Source organism: Zea mays, chromosome 4 (assembly GCF_902167145.1).
Source record: "Zea mays cultivar B73 chromosome 4, Zm-B73-REFERENCE-NAM-5.0, whole genome shotgun sequence".
NCBI lineage: Eukaryota > Viridiplantae > Streptophyta > Magnoliopsida > Poales > Poaceae > Zea > Zea mays.
The window spans coordinates 242985178-243003866 of NC_050099.1; the positions used below are offsets into that span (position 1 = coordinate 242985178).

Here is an 18689-nt window from a genome sequence, read left to right on the forward strand (position 1 = left end):
CGTAATTTTGTACTTATGATATATAGTGGGTATGAATATAAGATATTTTTTTTCTAATGGATATGAGTATAGCTTTGTGTCCCCATTGGATGCCTTACTGAGAGCACCTAGAGGGGGGGGTGAATAGGTGATCCTGTAAAAACTTAAACTTATAGCCACAAAACTTGATTAGGCGTTAGCACAGTTTATGCCAAGTGGCTAGAGAGGAGTCAAAACACAATAACCACAAGAATCCAATCACAGAAATGACACAGTGGTTATCCCGTGGTTCGGCCAAGTACAAAACTTGCCTACTCCACGTTGTGGCGTCCCAACGGACGAGAGTTGCACTCAACTCCTCTAAGTGATCCAATGATCAACTTGAATACCACGGTGTTCTTGCTTTTCTTTTCTCAATCCCGTTTGCGAGGAATCTCCACAACTTGGAGCCTCTCGCCCTTACAAAAGATGTTCACAGAGAATCACAGAGCAAGGGAGGGATTAGCAACTCACACACGACACAAAGATCACAGCGAATACGCACACACAAGACCCAGACTTGAGCTCAAAAGACTAGCACACTAGAACGGAGCTCAAATCACTAGAGTGTCGAACAAGTGCGCGAGATTGATGTGTGAGTGATCAAGAGTGCTCAAGGAATGCTTGGGTTCGTCCTCCATGCGCCAAGGGGTCCCTTTTATAGCCCCAAGGCAGCTAGGAGCCGTTGGGAACAAATCTGGAAGGCCATCTTTGCCTTCTGTCTCGTGGCGCACCGGACAGTCCGGTGCACACCGGACACTGTCCGGTGCCCGATTTGTTTCCTTAAACAGCGCATCCGACCGTTGCTGTCAGAGTCAGATCTGTGCACCGTTGGCGCACCGGACATGTCCGGTGCACACCGGACAGTCCGGTGCCCCTTCCTGACCGTTGGCTCGGCCACGTGTCGCGCGCCGATCGCGCGGCCGACCGTTGGCCCGGCCGACCGTTGGCTCACCGGACAGTCCGGTGCACACCGGACAGTCCGGTGAATTTTAGCCGAAGTCGCCGGAGAAAAACCCGAGAGCGGCTGGTTTGCTCTGTGGTGGTCTGGCGCACCGGACACTGTCCGGTGCACACCGGACAGTCCGGTGCCCCAGTCCGAAGCAGCCTTTGGCTGTACACAGCCACTCTCCACTTCTTTTCTTTTCTTCTTTCTCCTGTTTCTAACACTTAGACAAGATGTCAGTACACAAAACTAATGTACTAAGGCTTAGAAACATACCTTTACTTGTGATTTGCACTTTGTTCATCCATGGGCATATTTTCACATTTAAGCACTTGTGTTTGCACTCAATCACCAAAATACTTAGAAATGGCCCAAGGGCACATTTCCCTTTCAATCTCCCCCTTTTTGGTGATTTATGCCAACACAACATAAAGCAACTAGAACAAGTGCAAAATCACTTCAAATAAAAACTGACTTTGAGTTTTATTCAATTTTGGCATATATGGATCATCTTTTGCCACCACTTGGTTTGTTTTTGCAAATCAAGCTCAAATCTCTATCTCTAAGTCAAACACACATGTTGAAGCATAACGAGAGTCATTCCAAAAGAGATTGATCAAAGATTTCAAAAACTCCCCCTATTTCCCATAATCAACACTTCTCCCCACAAGAAGCCAACTTTTGACAATAGAGACAATAAGAGACAATAAAAGCTTTTGACAAAACAAAAACTCTATTCTACTATTTTCAAAATCTCTCAAGTGGTAGCTGATCCATTTATCACTTTGGCCTTTATTTTCTCCCCCTTTGGCATCAAGCACCAAAACGGGATCAATCTTGGCCTTTTAACCCCATTGCCTCACAAAAATCTTCAATTAAGATCAAATGGCAATAAGAGTTCATGAGATGAACTTGGAATTAGTTACCCTCTCATCGGAGTGCAGTGGAAGTCTTTTATGGTCCAAGTCCACCTTTTCCCTTTCAATTCTCCTTCGAGTCTAAGTCAAACAAACTCAAGCACATGGTTAGTCTCAAAGGGTCAAGTTGTAACACATCTCCCCCTAAACATGTGCATCACTTTGCAACGGACTTGTGAGGTCCAGGGAGTGTTTGTACAACTTGAGCACCATAATAAGCAACAAAATGCAAAAAGGAACATGATCAAAAGCATAAGTACATGTATGCTACAATTTAATCCAGGTTCCGCGAATCTATGACATTTAGCTCACTACGCAACTTGCAAAAGGTCTTCTCATCTAGAGGCTTAGTGAAGATATCAGCTAGCTGGTTCTCGGTGCTAACATGAAACACTTCGATATCTCCCTTTTGCTGGTGGTCTCTCAAAAAGTGATGCCGGATGTCTATGTGCTTTGTGCGGCTGTGCTCAACAGGATTCTCCGCCATGCGGATAGCACTCTCATTGTCACATAGGAGTGGGACTTTGCTCAGATTGTAGCCAAAGTCCCGGAGGGTTTGCCTCATCCAAAGTAGTTGCGCGCAACACTGACCTGCGGCAACGTACTCGGCCTCAGCGGTGGATAGGGCAACGGATGTTTGTTTCTTAGAGTTCCATGACACCAGGGACCTTCCTAAGAATTGGCACGTCCCCGATGTACTCTTCCTATCGACCTTACATCCAGCATAGTCGGAGTCTGAGTATCCAACTAAGTCAAAGGTAGACCCCTTTGGATACCAGAGCCCAAAGCAAGGCGTAGCAACCAAATATCTAAGAATTCGCTTCACCGCCACTAAGTGACACTCCTTAGGATCGGATTGAAATCTAGCACACATGCATACGCTAAGCATAATATCCGGTCTACTAGCACATAAATAAAGCAAAGAACCTATCATTGACCGGTATGCTTTTTGATCAACGGACTTACCTCCTTTGTTGAGGTCGGTGTGTCCGTCAGTCCCCATCGGAGTCTTTGCGGGCTTGGCGTCCTTCATCCCAAACCGCTTTAGCAGATCTTGCGTGTACTTCGTTTGGGAGATGAAGGTGCCGTCCTTGAGTTGCTTCACTTGGAACCCAAGGAAGTAGTTCAACTCGCCCATCATCGACATTTCGAATTTCTGCGTCATCACCCTGCTAAACTCTTCACAAGACTTTTGGTTAGTAGAACCAAATATTATGTCATCGACATAAATTTGGCACACAAACAAATCACCATCACATGTCTTTGTAAAAAGAGTTGGATCGGCTTTCCCAACCTTGAAAGCATTAGCAATTAAAAAGTCTCTAAGGCATTCATACCATGCTCTTGGGGCTTGCTTAAGTCCATAGAGCGCCTTAGAGAGCTTACACACATGGTCGGGGTACCGTTCATCCTCGAAGCCAGGGGGTTGCTCCACGTACACCTCCTCCTTGATTGGCCCGTTGAGGAAAGCGCTCTTCACATCCATTTGGTACAACCTGAAAGAATGGTGAGCGGCATATGCTAGCAAGATACGAATTGACTCTAGCCTAGCCACAGGAGCAAAAGTCTCCTCAAAGTCCAAACCTGCGACTTGGGCATAACCTTTTGCCACAAGTCGAGCCTTGTTCCTCGTCACCACCCCGTGCTCGTCCTGTTTGTTGCGGAACACCCACTTGGTTCCCACAACATTTTGCTTCGGACGAGGCACCAGTGTCCAAACTTCATTGCGCTTGAAGTTGTTGAGCTCCTCCTGCATGGCCAATACCCAATCCGGATCTAGCAAGGCCTCCTCTACCCTGAAAGGCTCAATAGAAGAGACAAAGGAGTAATGCTCACAAAAATTAACTAATCGAGATCGAGTAGTTACTCCCTTGCTAATGTCACCCAGAATTTGATCGACGGGATGATCCCTTTGAATTATCGCTCGAACTTGGGTTGGAGGTGCCGGTTGCGCTTCTTCCTCCATCACTTGATCATCTTGTGCTCCCCCTTGATCACACGCCTCCTGTTGATGAACCTGTTCATTGTCTTGAGTTGGGGGTAGCACCATGGTCGAGGAAGAAGGTTGATCTCGTTCATCTTGTTCCTGTGGCCGTACTTCTCCAATCGCCATGGTTCGTATAGCGGCCGTCGGAACATCTTCTTCATCTACATCATCACAATCAACAACTTGCTCTCTTGGAGAGCCATTAGTCTCATCAAATACAACGTCGCTAGAGACTTCAACCAAACCCGATGATTTGTTGAAGACTCTATACGCCTTTGTATTTGAGTCATAACCTAACAAAAATCCTTCTACAGCTTTGGGAGCAAACTTAGAATTTCTACCCTTCTTCACTAGAATGTAGCACTTGCTCCCAAATACACGAAAGTAAGATACATTGGGTTTGTTACCGGTTAGTAGTTCATACGACGTCTTCTTGAGGAGTCGGTGAAGGTAGACCCTGTTGATGGCGTGGCAAGCCGTGTTCACGGCTTCCGACCAAAACCGCTCGGGGGTCTTAAATTCTCCAAGCATCGTCCTCGCCATGTCGATTAGCGTCCTGTTCTTCCTCTCTACCACACCATTTTGCTGTGGTGTGTAGGGAGCGGAGAACTCGTGCTTGATCCCTTCCTCCTCAAGAAACTCTTCCACTTGAAGGTTCTTGAACTCGGACCCGTTGTCACTCCTTATCTTCTTCACCTTGAGCTCAAACTCATTTTGAGCTCTCCTGAGGAAGCGCTTGAGGGTCCCTTGGGTTTCAGACTTATCCTGCAAAAAGAACACCCAAGTGAAGCGGGAAAAGTCATCAACAATAACTAAACCATACTTACTTCCTCCTATGCTCAGATAGGCGACGGGTCCAAAAAGGTCCATATGCAGCATCTCCAAGGGTCTTGATGTCGTCATCACATTTTTGGTGTGATGAGAGCCTCCCACCTGTTTCCCTGCTTGACAAGCTGCACAAGGTCTATCTTTTTCGAATTGAACATTAGTTAGACCTATCACGTGTTCTCCCTTTAGAAGCTTGTGAAGGTTCTTCATCCCCACATGTGCTAAGCGGCGATGCCACAGCCAGCCCATGCTAGTCTTAGCTATTAAGCATGCATCTAGACCGGCCTCTTCTTTTGCAAAATCTACTAAATAAAGTTTGCCGTCTAATACACCCTTAAAAGCTAGTGAACCATCACTTCTTCTAAAGACAGACACATCTACATTTGTAAATAGACAGTTATATCCCATATTGCATAATTGACTCACAGATAGCAGATTATATCCAAGACTCTCTACTAAAAATACATTAGAGATAGAATGCTCATTAGAAATCGCAATTTTACCTAACCCTTTTACCTTGCCTTGATTCCCATCACCGAATATAATTGAATCTTGGGAATCCTTATTCTTGACGTAGGAGGTGAACATCTTCTTCTCCCCCGTCATATGGTTTGTGCATCCGCTATCAATAATCCAGCTTGAACCCCCGGATGCATAAACCTGCAAGGCAAATTTAGGCTTGGGACTTAGGTACCCAACTCTTGTTGGGTCCTACAAGGTTAGTCACAATTTCCTTAGGGACCCAAATGCAAGTTTTATCACCTTTGCATTTTGCCCCTAACTTCCTAGCAATTACTTTTCTATCCTTTCTACAAATTGCAAATGAAGCATTCAAAGCACAATAAATTGTAGAGGGTTCATTCACTACTTTTCTATGAACATTTGCAACATTTCTTTTAGGAACAACATTTCTCCTAGTAACATTTCTATCATACACATTAGAAGAACTAGGAGCAAACATGGCATGAGAATCATAAACATATGAATCAAAAGCATCATAACTTCTATTTCTAGTTTGTCTTTTATCATGATACAAAAAGGCATGGTTCCTTTTAGCACTAGTAGCCATAGGGGCCTTCCCTTTCTCCTTGGCGGGAATGGGAGCCTTATGGCTTGTTAAGTTCTTGGCTTCCCTCTTGAAGCCAAGTCCATCCTTAATTGAGGGGTGTCTACCAACCGTGTAGGCATCCCTAGCAAATTTTAGTTTTTCAAAATCACTTTTGCTAGTCTTAAGTTGAGCATTAAGGCTAGCCACTTCATCACTTAATTTTGAAATGGAAACTAAGTGTTCACTACAAGCATTAATATCAACATCCTTACACCTAGTGCAAATTTCAACATGTTCAACACAAGAGTTGGATTTATTTGCTTCTACTAGTTTAGCATTTAAATCATCGTTTATGCTCTTTAATTTAGAAATAGAATCATGGCATGTTGACACTTCACAAGCAAGCATTTCATTCCTCTTAATTTCTAATGCAAGGGATTTTTGAGCCTCTACAAACTTATCATGTTCTTCATACAACAGATCCTCTTGCTTTTCTAAAAGTATATTCTTTTCATTCAAGGCATCAATTAATTCATTAATTTTGTCTATCTTAGATCTATCTAAGCCCTTGAACAAACATGAATAATCTACTTCATCCTCATCACTAGATTCGTCCTCACTTGAAGAAGCATAGGTAGAGTTGCGAGTACATACCTTCTTCTCCTTTGCCATAAGGCATGTGTGACGCTCGTTGGGGAAGAGGGTTGATTTGTTGAAGGCGGTGGCGGCGAGTCCTTCATTGTCGGAGTCGGAAGAGGAGCAATCCGAGTCCCATTCCTTGCCTAGATGCGCCTCGCCCTTTGCCTTCTTGTAATGCTTCTTCTTTTCCCTCTTGTTTCCCTTTTCCTGATCACTATCATTATCGGGGCAGTTAGCGATAAAATGACCAATCTTACCACACTTGAAGCATGAGCGCTTTCCCTTCGTCTTGGTCTTGCTTGGCTGCCCCTTGTGACCCTTTAGCACCGTCTTGAAGCGTTTGATGATGAGAGCCATCTCTTCATCATTAAGTCCGACCGCCTCAATTTGTGCCACCTTGCTAGGTAGCGCCTCCTTACTTCTTGATGCTTTGAGAGCAAAAGGTTGTGGTTCGTTGATCGGTCCATTCAAGGCGTCGTCCACGTATCTTGCCTCCTTGATCATCATTCGCCCGCTGACGAATTTTCCTAAGACTTCTTCGGGCGACATTTTGGTGTACCTGGGATTCTCACGAATATTATTCACCAAATGAGGATCAAGAACGGTAAAGGACCTTAGCATTAGTCGGACGACGTCGTGGTCCGTCCATCGCGTGCTTCCGTAGCTCCTTATTTTGTTGATAAGGGTCTTGAGCCGGTTGTATGTTTGAGTTGGCTCCTCGCCCCTTATCATCGCGAACCGTCCAAGCTCGCCCTCCACCAACTCCATTTTGGTGAGCAAGGTAGCGTCATTTCCCTCATGAGAGATCTTGAGGGTATCCCAGATTTGCTTGGCGTTATCCAAGCCACTCACTTTGTTATATTCATCCCTGCACAATGAAGCTAGAAGAACAGTAGTAGCTTGTGCATTCTTATGGATTTGCTCATTAATGAATATAGGACTATCTGAACTATTAAAGTGCATTCCACTATCTACAATCTCCCATATACTAGGATGGAGAGAAAATAGGTGACTACGCATTTTGTGGCTCCAAAATCCGTAGTCCTCCCCATCAAAGTGTGGGGGCTTGCCGAGTGGAATGGAAAGCAAATGTGAATTTGAGCTTTGCGGAATACGAGAGTAGTCAAAGGAAAAGTTAGAATTAACCGGCTTCCTTTGCTCGTAGTCGTTGTGGTCGTCGTTCTTTTGGGAAGAAGTAGACTCATCACTGTCGTCGTAGTAGACGATCTCCTTGATGCGCCTTGTCTTCTTCTTCTTCCCTTCCTTTCGTCTATGACCCGAGCCGGAGTCGGTAGGCTTGTCATCTTTGAGCTCATTGACGAAGGACTCCTTCTCCTTATCGTTGATCACGATTCCCTTCCCCTTAGGATCCATCTCTTCGGGCGGCTAGTCCCTTTCTTGAAGAGAACGGCTCTGATACCAATTGAGAGCACCTAGAGGGGGGGGTGAATAGGTGATCCTGTAAAAACTTAAACTTATAGCCACAAAACTTGATTAGGCGTTAGCACAGTTTATGCCAAGTGGCTAGAGAGGAGTCAAAACACAATAACCACAAGAATCCAATCACAGAAATGACACAGTGGTTATCCCGTGGTTCGGCCAAGTACAAAACTTGCCTACTCCACGTTGTGGCGTCCCAACGGACGAGAGTTGCACTCAACTCCTCTCAAGTGATCCAATGATCAACTTGAATACCACGGTGTTCTTGCTTTTCTTTTCTCAATCCCGTTTGCGAGGAATCTCCACAACTTGGAGCCTCTCGCCCTTACAAAAGATGTTCACAGAGAATCACAGAGCAAGGGAGGGATTAGCAACTCACACACGACACAAAGATCACAGCGAATACGCACACACAAGACCCAGACTTGAGCTCAAAAGACTAGCACATTAGAACGGAGCTCAAATCACTAGAGTGTCGAACAAGTGCGCGAGATTGATGTGTGAGTGATCAAGAGTGCTCAAGGAATGCTTGGGTTCGTCCTCCATGCGCCAAGGGGTCCCTTTTATAGCCCCAAGGCAGCTAGGAGCCGTTGGGAACAAATCTGGAAGGCCATCTTTGCCTTCTATCTCGTGGCGCACCGGACAGTCCGGTGCACACCGGACACTGTCCGGTGCCCGATTTGTTTCCTTAAACAGCGCATCCGACCGTTGCTGTCAGAGTCAGATCTGCGCACCGTTGGCGCACCGGACATGTTCGGTGCACACCGGACAGTCCGGTGCCCCTTCCTGACCGTTGGCTCGGCCACGTGTCGCGCGCCGATCGCGCGGCCGACCGTTGGCCCGGCCGACCGTTGGCTCACCGGACAGTCCGGTGCACACCGGACAGTCCGGTGAATTTTAGCCGAAGTCGCCGGAGAAAAACCCGAGAGCGGCTGGTTTGCTCTGTGGTGGTCTGGCGCACCGGACACTGTCCGGTGCACACCGGACAGTCCGGTGCCCCAGTCCGAAGCAGCCTTTGGCTGTACACAGCCACTCTCCACTTCTTTTCTTTTCTTCTTTCTCCTGTTTCTAACACTTAGACAAGATGTCAGTACACAAAACTAATGTACTAAGGCTTAGAAACATACCTTTACTTGTGATTTGCACTTTGTTCATCCATGGGCATATTTTCACATTTAAGCACTTGTGTTTGCACTCAATCACCAAAATACTTAGAAATGGCCCAAGGGCACATTTCCCTTTCACTTACCCACTGCTATCCCTAGCGGTCAGCATGGGACTATAGCATCTTGATGACTGTGCTGACTCTGTGAGTGAAGTGTATTGAATAAATATGGAATGTGAACGAAACATATGATAATATGACAGGCTCTTGTACCGAAGGCAAGGAAATATGGCGTTGTTTTCTTAAATATTATGCTATTGGATAATGATTGTTATGGTGATTAAGATTATAGCAATGTACACCTAGATTCAGATTTGTTTGGAGAATGGACTTTCTTAAGTTTAGCATCTCTTCTTATAATCAACCTTTTATTTTGATGTTTTTATTATTTTCATGCCATTCATAAATGTTTCACTCATCATTGAAATAATGTACTAAAGGTAAACTTTTTTCGTTTGAGAATCTTAAATAATTATTACTACGGCATTTTTCTGGCAGCTTCTACTTGCATATTGCTTGATTTGGAGCCCCTGCAAATTTACTTGGGGTAGAGGGCCAATTGGACTATAGCCTCTTGATGACGGTGCCCTCATGTGTCAGACTGTAAAGTGAAATGTTCTCTGCCTCTTGATGACGGTGCCCTCATGCGTTCAGACTGTAAATTGAAATGTTCTCTGCTAGATTATTCACAAACGTTTCAGCTATATCGTCCTCCTAAAATTTACTTTTTCACCGCCCTATAAAAGATTCCATTCTTGATCTTCCTAAATCCTAGCTTTCACAGTTGTTCTCTCTAAGGCTCTATTTGTTTGCTTACAAGATTATATAAAAAACTCTGCTGGTAGGAGAAAGACTGTCCCCATGATATTATTATATTAAGAAGAAGCTTAATCGGAGCCTCAATCGAGAAAGGTCATGAAAGCTGGTCTCCGATTAGGAAACTAGCGAGTGGTCTTTTTTAATCTCAGCCTGAAATTCGCTCCCACTGAGATTCGAACTCAGGATCTAAAAAGTGCTAATCAGACCACCGAACCAACTCGGCTAGAGGCCCAGCTTATGGATTATATAAACATCTATTAACCTGCTTACGTATTATCATAATCTAGTTATCTAGATTACATAATTCATCTAATAATCTTTATTGTTTGTTTACCTCTCAACTTATTTAGGTTGGATTATATAATCTAGGGAATAAACAAACATGGTCTAAATCTACTTTGTATACATAATACACATATTTGTAATATATTTTAAATTAGTTTTTTATATGTATTAGTCATAGTCTAAAATGATATGTATATATTAATTATGTGTTTAATTTTTAGTTTAGGGCTAGTTTGGTAACTCTATTTTTCTAATTAATTCTTATTTACCAAGAAAAAATGAAAATTTATCTTAGAAAAATAGAAATTTCTTAGAAAAATAAAGTTGCCAAACTAGCCCTTAGAGTATAAAAAATAAAAGGAAAGATAGAACATCCTTGATAGCGGTAGAAGACTTGCCTATAAATTTATAGTGTTTTTTAAGGCAACCCCTGCAGTTTTAAGATGCACCTAAAACTTGCTGGGGGTAGAGGGCCAATCGTTGAAAGGAGTGCTTGAGCAGGAATACCATGGAGCTTGTTTGTCAGAGGAACTCGTTCGTTGAGTCTGAAACCAGGAGAGCTACGGTGTCACTTCAAAGCAGTTTCTTCTTAATATCCAGAGTATCACTACATCAAAATAGTGAACTTCCTAGAGCCTAAACCCTAGGAAGTTAGCACTAAACTCTAGGAAGTTAGCTAAACTCTCGGAAGTTAAGCCATCCCGTCGGAAGTTTGGCTCTCGGGAATTTTTTGTCGGAAGTTAGCTTAACTTCCTAGAGCCCTCTAGGAAGTTAGCTAACTTCCTACAGCCAGCGGTGCCTCTCGGAAGTTAGTAGGTTCACGCCGTCAGCGCCGTCAGCTGGCTAACTTTCTACGGCTTACTGTAGCCCCTAGGAAGTTAGCTGACTAGCTTCCTACAGCTTCACTGTAGCCCCTAGGAAGTTAGCTGGCCAGCTAACTTCCTACGGCCTAGTTGGCCTCTAGGAAGTTAATTTGACCAGCATTACAAATGTTGTTTATTTTTATTATATACCACATTCCACAACATAACAAATATATTAACAGCTATAGCACAACATATTTTCACATAAAATATCTCACACACAATCACATAACAATATTAAATCCATAGTCTCATCTATTACATCACAAAAGTCTCATCCATAGTCATAAGACACATCTCATCCAATCATAATAAGAGACAATATCTCATATATAGTCATAATAAAAGTCTCAAGTATCACAACACATAACATGGAAGCTCACGATCGCCGATCACCATCGGGATATAGTGACGAGTGATGGTCGATACTTCCTAAAAGAGGTCGTAGGAAGTTAGCTTTTCTTTTGACTGGTCAATAGCTGAAACCTAACTTCCTAGAGCAGGCCATAGGAAGTTAGCTAACTGCCTACGGTTTTTTAACTTCCGACAGCTTTTATAAAAGACCGTAGGAAGTTATGTTTATTTCCTAGAGCTATCAGTTGCCTCTCGGAAGTTATTTATTTCCTACGGTTTGTTACAAAAGCTGTAGGAAGTTAAAAAACCGTAGGAAGTGTATGATTTTGGTGTAGTGTATAGGTGCAAAGGCAATGTAAACATGACCTCAGTACTGTTGAAGGGCTGAAGAATTTTGTAAGATAAGTTACAATTATTTATTGATTTATTAAAAAGTAGACCTACTTATACATCTGTTTTTTTTACATTTTTACTACTTTGATCAGAATTATACTATGCAGTATATTTCTTCTGAATAATGACTAGTCATATTTTAGAGATGGTTAATATCATTTCTTTTCCTGTTAGTATTATGATGCCTTATAAATAATTTAATGCAGTATTTTATGATGGCAATTTACCAATGGTGTCTTGCTTCTGCGGCTGATCTAGATGGTTATCTCAGTAACTTGAGTTTTGTTTTCTGAATAATGATATGGTGCAAGTGCAATCACATTTTAATGACTAATTACTAGTCTTTAATTTTATTTCTTTTCTCGTTAATACTAATAATGTCTTACAATAATTTAATGGTACATACCTTTTCTATGATGCTGTTGGCATTTTGCTTGCACTGTTGATCTAGATGATTATCTAGCTGATTTGTGAGTTCAATGTAGGTGTTCATGAAGTCTATTTTGCCGTGTCTGGTCTTAGCCGCGGTTTCATGAACGTTCTAGATTTGTCCCCTCAATTCATTACTCATAGACCTGTTTGAAACCTCTAGAATTAATAGTTAGCCACTAAAATTAGTTGTAGAGGTTCCAAACACCCCTCAACTAATAGTCAACTAAATGCCAGCTACCTCACAGCTAACAATTATTCCATTAGCTGGCTCAATCCGATTAATGATTTGTTAGCTGACTAACTATTAGCTTTAGGGGTTCCAAACAGAGCCTTATATTGATTTTGTTTATTCCTATGACCAGCAGTAAGGTCGGGTATCAATGAATGTAGATACTAATTGCTCGCTAGTGATCGGTATCCACCGCGACGGCTTTAACGGAGGCTGGTTTGGCTAGCCGGTTGGTGGGTCTGTTGATCAGTTGATTCGGTCGGTATCCATCATGTTGAAGTCGATATTGATCGGTGTGTTGGACGGTTCGATCGATATCCATCCAGTATTGAGTATTGATCGACTTTATGTGATGTGTTTTGATTTGTTCACGTGTGTGTCACATCAACTACTTGTTTTTAACCATTTAAAGTCTCAAAAATAGAAAAAATCTAGTTTTTTAAAAACCCCTAGAATATGCGCCATGTAGTTTTAACTTGAAGATTTATGTAGTTTTTATTTATATTTTATAATCTAGTCTAGATTTTTTAGGCCTCGAGGCATAGGACCTGCCCTGAAGCTCCACCAACACCTTTGGGGAGGCCTCGAGGCCACCTGAGGGCCCATGGATACAATGGAGATTTTTGGCCGCTCGAGGTAGGTCCCCTATATGGAAGTCATGCTCTTGATTCCATTGTTATCATAGCATACAACTCCATTGCAACCATTGCCTCAATTTGGTCGCATATGATCGAAATAACACCCCTTGGCTCGACATATTGAGGGCAAGCTAGACATAATGAACAGTTGGTATGAACTTGTAGAGCATCAAGTGTGTGAGGATAGCGTTGTAGCTAGGCAAGCTATAGGTCATCTACAATAAACACCATATTCTCAATACACAAGTTTTCCCATAAAATGAAGGTCATTGGGATCCTAATGGCCTCGATAAGAGGAACATCTTGGGGTGATCTCGAAGAAAGGGCCAGCCTCGGTGAGGCTAGTATGGGGGATCTGGACCTCCTCAAACACATAGAGGGAGAGATTTTTTAGGCTACCCCTCATCGATTAGGGCGTGTCTAATCCTAACATTGTTGAGGGTGGGGGAAACCATTAGAGGGGGACCCTTGCTCTATCCATATTTCCAGTGCAGTTAATGGAATCAAAAGTAATAGGGACAATGTCCCACTTGAGGGTAGAGATGGCAATGGGTAAAAACCCGCTGGGTATTACTTGCCCAAACCCATACCCGCAAAGAAAAAATACGCCCGCTAAAAAACCCATACCCATGACGGGTATAAAATTTTGCCCAAACCCATACCCATGCGGGTTTCGGGTACCCAACGGGTTTCCCATACCCACTAATATCAACATAAAAAACAATTCATCATGTAAATGACAATCAATACATTAATAAGCTAGTATAAAAGGAACAAGTGATAACTAATTTTAGCCTAAAATTTGTTACATGAAGTTTATTTCAATTAGAACATATTCAATTAATAATATTATGAGACATATTTATAAGGAATATTGATTTTAAGGCGGGTTTTAAAAACCCATGGGTTTGCGGGTATGGGTAGTGGAAGAACAAACTCATGCCCACGTATCCGTTGGGTTTCCATTTGAACCCATTAACAAACCCATGGGTAGAGAAATGGACCTAAACCCATACCCTAATAGAGCAAAAACCCACCGGGTTTCGGGTAGCGGGTACCCATTGCCATCTCTACTTGAGGGTCTAGTCAAGTGAGGTCACGAGATAATAGTGTGTACCTCACGGTGTAACAACTTAAGGGTACATCAAGAGTTCAGCTATTTGGTGGCCACGTAGATCATGGTCACTGTGCGCACTAGGTCCTGGAAGTATATGTCATCATGCTTTGCCTTAGAAGGTGGATTGTTTGGCCCCGAGTGTTGCCTTGGGGGCGTGTGTCTTGTCGCTACTAAACAACTATCGCCTATTAGGGAGTTTTTGGTCCAGGTGCCTCTAGCTCGCTCACTCCTGAAAGTGTTCGACAATTTGTTTCACTGCCTAACACTCTGTGAAACCATGAAGACTTATCCTGTGTGTAGGGCAATGCTTTTCGTCGCTTTGGACGCCGACGACAAGAGCTACACACTTGCCTTGGGGCTTGACTCGTCGCCCTCTACAATGACACAGACTTGGTCGGTATATGATGCTTTTGGGGTTCGGTGTGCGAGGACTCATGCATGGATAGCCCTAGCTAGGTGTCCTTGGGGGTGTGCCATGTTCTTCCTTCTACAACTTTATCGGTGTTTTGAACCTTCGTTCCGACAAGTAAATTTGTATGTGCGCGTTCTGGGTTCTGGATAGTGTGCTCGGTGGGTGCAAAATTTATACTGGTTCGATATAACATCCTTACATCCAGTCTTTGGCAGCTCGCGCTACCGACTAGTAGTCTGAGGTAGTTACTAACTCCATATTTCGTAGGGATGAGTCCTTTTGACTCCTATCGCCCATATGACGGTCCATGTGGGCTCATTCCGTTAGGTGCCCCGAGGCACGAGGTCTCTTGAGGTCATGCACATATTACATGGCACATCTGTGAGATAGACCATAGGGAACCATAATAATCTGACAAAAATATTTTTCTCTAGCAACATGAGAACTTGTTTTTTATGTGTATAATTATTATGTTGTTGATGAAACAAGATATATTTTTTATTTTGGAACTTCCATTTGTTCGTGTATATAAGAAGCGTATTTTGGTCTATATATAGCTAAAAAATATACTCCCTCCATCTCAAAATATAATTACTTTTATGGGGTATTTGGTTTCTAGGGACTAATTTTTAGTAACTCTATTTTATTCCCTAAATTTCCAAATATCATATTTGATAATTTATAGACTACAATAGAATAAAGAAAGTGATTAAAAATTAGTTTCTAGAAACCAAACATTCTCTTAGACCACTTTTTTCTGTCCATATTCATTTAAATAATAATAAATATATGCATATATGAAAACCGCATCCATATTCATATGTTATTTAATGAATATGCAATTAATCTAAAACTAATTATATTTTGGCACGAGCGAGTAATAAATAAAGAGGTACGTGCATTGAGCAATGGTCTTTTGTTAACATGGACATTTTGACGAGTTGTATGGCTGGCTGTATGGGCATTTTGGCGAAGCCACACTTTAGCGTGTGCATTTTTTTCCAAATATTAAAAAAAAACGCCGGCTGCAACTGCAATCGGCGACGGTGAACCATAGAGCAGCCGGCAGCGTCGCCGTCGCGCCGCTCCCGCACTGCTCCCCTGCCCCGGCCGCCGCCGCCGTCGTCGTCCGCCCGCTCACCGCTGATCGATGACCGCCCGCTCTGGCGCTCGGCCTTCGCCCCGTTTCTGCCCTCGCCCCTCAGCCGCCTCGGCGCCTGTCCGAGACCGACGTCCTCTCTCCATCCAGTCAGTTGACCAGCTCGACTGCTCTAGCTCGTGCTCTCCGTCGCGGATTTGATTTCTTCCTTTCAGCCCAACCCAGCCCAAAGCCGCCAGATCGCGGCACTCCGTCCAACCCTCGGCGCCACCGATCCCCTTCTCCACCCCCTCTCCTCCTCGTCGTCGGTGAAGATGATTCCCCAGAGCCAGAGCAGCTCCCTGCAGCGCCTTCAACACGTCGAGAAGGTAACCTTCCTGCCCGCGCCCCGATCTCAATGGTTGTCAGTTCGGTTCCTTACGCTGGCTGGATGTTTGTTGTGCGTGTGCAGCGGATAGTGCGGGTGCTGGAGCTTGCGGGAGCGGTGATGGAGGAGCTGGGATACTCTCAGGGCCCTCGCACCGATGCAGTCGGCGCGCACTGCCGCGAGTTCATGATGGCTATGAAGGTACTAGCCCACTGCTTGCCCTCATATCGTTACGCTGTGAGTTCCTGTTATTATCCGTTATGCGCTGCAATCCTCTCTAAGTCTCTAGTCTCATGCTAGAGATACTATTGGAAAATCAACAGTCGTTTTGAAGTGCTGTTTGCAAAATTTGGCTCTAGCCAATGTTACTTTCTTTCCATCAAATTGACTATGTAAATATAATGCATCTTCTCATAAATTTGTTTTTATTTAACACAGAATACGTGGCACAGATTGTTCATGGTAACTCACTGCTTAATTATGTTTTGATTGGAGTAGGAAATTCAAACGACACTGCGTGAGGAAATCAAAAGTGCTTGCGAATACCGTCCATTTGAAAAGTGTGATTACAGCGCAAGGATTGCTAATGAGATATGTTGCAAGAAGCTGGAGTATGTACTCGAGAAGTTGGATACAATGCAACAAAACCTTGAACAGAGCACTGATAATGTTTAGCGAGCTGGCTACATATTAGTAAGTGTACCCCCTTTTTTTTGCAATAAAGTGTAAACTCTTAGCAAATAAGGACTACTGTATAATGAAAGAATCCGTTTAATCAAGTGATGTTCTCAATACTCTGCCTGCAGTGGTAGAGTTGGTGAATTAGCTCTTTTCAGTTCCTGGTACATGCAAAATGCAACCAGTATACACTACATGACTTCCGTTGCATTATACGTTACATGTCTACAGGGACTTTTATTTTGATTTGTGAATTTGCTTGCAGAAGTTCTTTCAATTTGTATCTTGATGTTAGCCTTCATCTTCTCATCCTCGATGTGTGATTCTGTTGTTTGTGAGGGTAATGTTTAACCAGACATTTGTATGCAAATACTATGCTGATATCATCTGGTATGTGCTTTTGTAATATGTTTATTTGGTTTGGTGATGTCTGGGTTAGGTATCTTCCTGTGTGCTTCCATATGTCCACAAGGGGGTAGTCCTCTTTTTTTTGCCCCATCGTCCATATGTCCTGTATACTTCCATATGTCCTGTTTGAATACAAAGCTAATCACTAGCCAGCTAATTATATGTAGCCCATCCAAACAGGGAGCTAATAAGTGGGCTAATTTTTATCCCAATCCCCAACCAGTCACTGGCCAACTAGCTGAGGAACCCCATCTAGTTTGGGCTAAAAGCGTGTACCAACCGCTCAAACACCAAAAATCCCCTGATTCTATAATAATCTCTTCTGGTACTCATCCTTGACAGGTTGTCTGCCTATCTTCTAAATGAGGAACTGGTTTCCTGAGTTAAATTACTCATACTCTGCTGATTACTTTCAGGTTGGGAATACAACAGATATCTGATCGATCAGTATGCAGAAGGAATGTAGAAGCATTCTATCAACTCATGATTGGAGGAACTCTGGGATTGTAACTTGTGATTCCATGTTCTGTGGCAGAGTTATTAGTTTTGGCTGCCTGCTGATGTCCAGTAGCATAGCAATGGGTCCTTGGGCTTGAAGTCGTGGGATTTTGAGGCACTATTTTTACCGACGAGAATTTCCTCTTCTGTATTTTATCGACTTGCTTCATCCTTAAAACATGCCTTTGGTACATTGTTAACCCATTTCTTCACTGGTGATCTTCATATATTATGCAGTGACCGCTGTTCTGATTTTATTGCTGATGCTGGCCCGACATCCATTGCATTAGAAGCTCATCAGGTTTTATCGGCTGCAAATGTTGTATGACTGTTTAGTCTAGCAATCTAGTTTAGAGAGCAAGTAAGACATAAATGAGCCATTTATCTGTCACTAACCTTGAAGTCTATGACTTGTATAAAATGGCTGGGTATGCCGACAATATCAACCTCTTCGGACATCTGATTTTCGGTGTATCTTCGGATCTTCCTAGTATCTTTCCTGTTTGCAGACTTGTTCTTTAAAGGGTGGGGCCGCGCATGGACTTTGATTGTTTTTTTTTCTTTTTATTTTTGCGGAGGTGGGATGAATGGTCTGGACGGCTCATGCTCATCGGACTTGGAGCGGCACAACGCAAACCATACATACTTGTGGTGCTTGGGCCAGTGTCAGCTTGCTTGGCTATCTATAGACTATAGTCCATAGGGTCATTTAACAAAGAAGAATGTCTGTCAAACTCCTACGGATTACAAACGTATTAGTCTTTGCAATCTCTACTACTAATTATGTATGTATTGTAGGCGTGCACACCCATCCGGTTCTGCCCCGCGCCCCCCGCACGTCTCTGCGAAGTCGCCCGTGTCTCCACCCGATACCCTGACCCACCCCAGCCTCCACCGCCGCCGCGCTCGCGCTCCCCCGCGATAGCCGCCATGCGCCCTATCTTCGCCGTGCCTGCGCCTCCTCTTTCGCCCGCCAACCTCCCTCTACGCGCCTGCCTCCTCCTCGGCCGGATCCCGCCGCCAGCGCCTGATCCACCCCAGCCTCCACCGCCGCCGCGCTCGCGCTCCCCTGCGACAGCCGCCATGCGCCCTATCTTCGTCGTGCCTGC

At 43.7% G+C, this 18689-nt stretch overlaps 1 protein-coding gene across 2 annotated transcripts; it reads left to right on the plus strand.

Annotated features, from left to right (window-relative positions):
* The first annotated feature begins 15440 nt into the window (after positions 1-15440).
* Positions 15441-18020, plus strand: LOC100279588 (uncharacterized). 2 transcript variants are annotated; one of them, XM_008678884.3, is made up of 4 exons: positions 15441-15997; positions 16081-16197; positions 16495-16689; positions 17499-18020. In XM_008678884.3, exons 1-3 carry the CDS (start codon positions 15944-15946, stop codon positions 16669-16671), a joined length of 348 nt encoding a protein of 115 aa, XP_008677106.1. In that variant the 5' UTR covers positions 15441-15943; the 3' UTR covers positions 16672-16689; positions 17499-18020. The 2 variants fall into 2 exon arrangements, with proteins under 2 accessions (XP_008677106.1, NP_001146057.1); NM_001152585.1 differs by having other exon boundaries at positions 15527-15997; positions 16495-17791.
* The last annotated feature ends 669 nt before the right edge of the window (positions 18021-18689 follow it).

Excerpts from the sequence above, each read along its gene's own strand:
- LOC100279588 (XM_008678884.3), top strand. The coding sequence starts at position 15,944 with ATGATTCCCCAGAGCCAGAGCAGCTCCCTGCAGCGCCTTCAACACGTC. Across the intron at positions 15,998-16,080 it reads GCCTTCAACACGTCGAGAAG|CGGATAGTGCGGGTGCTGGA; the intron begins GTAACCTTCCTG and ends GTGCGTGTGCAG. Across the intron at positions 16,198-16,494 it reads AGTTCATGATGGCTATGAAG|GAAATTCAAACGACACTGCG; the intron begins GTACTAGCCCAC and ends TGATTGGAGTAG.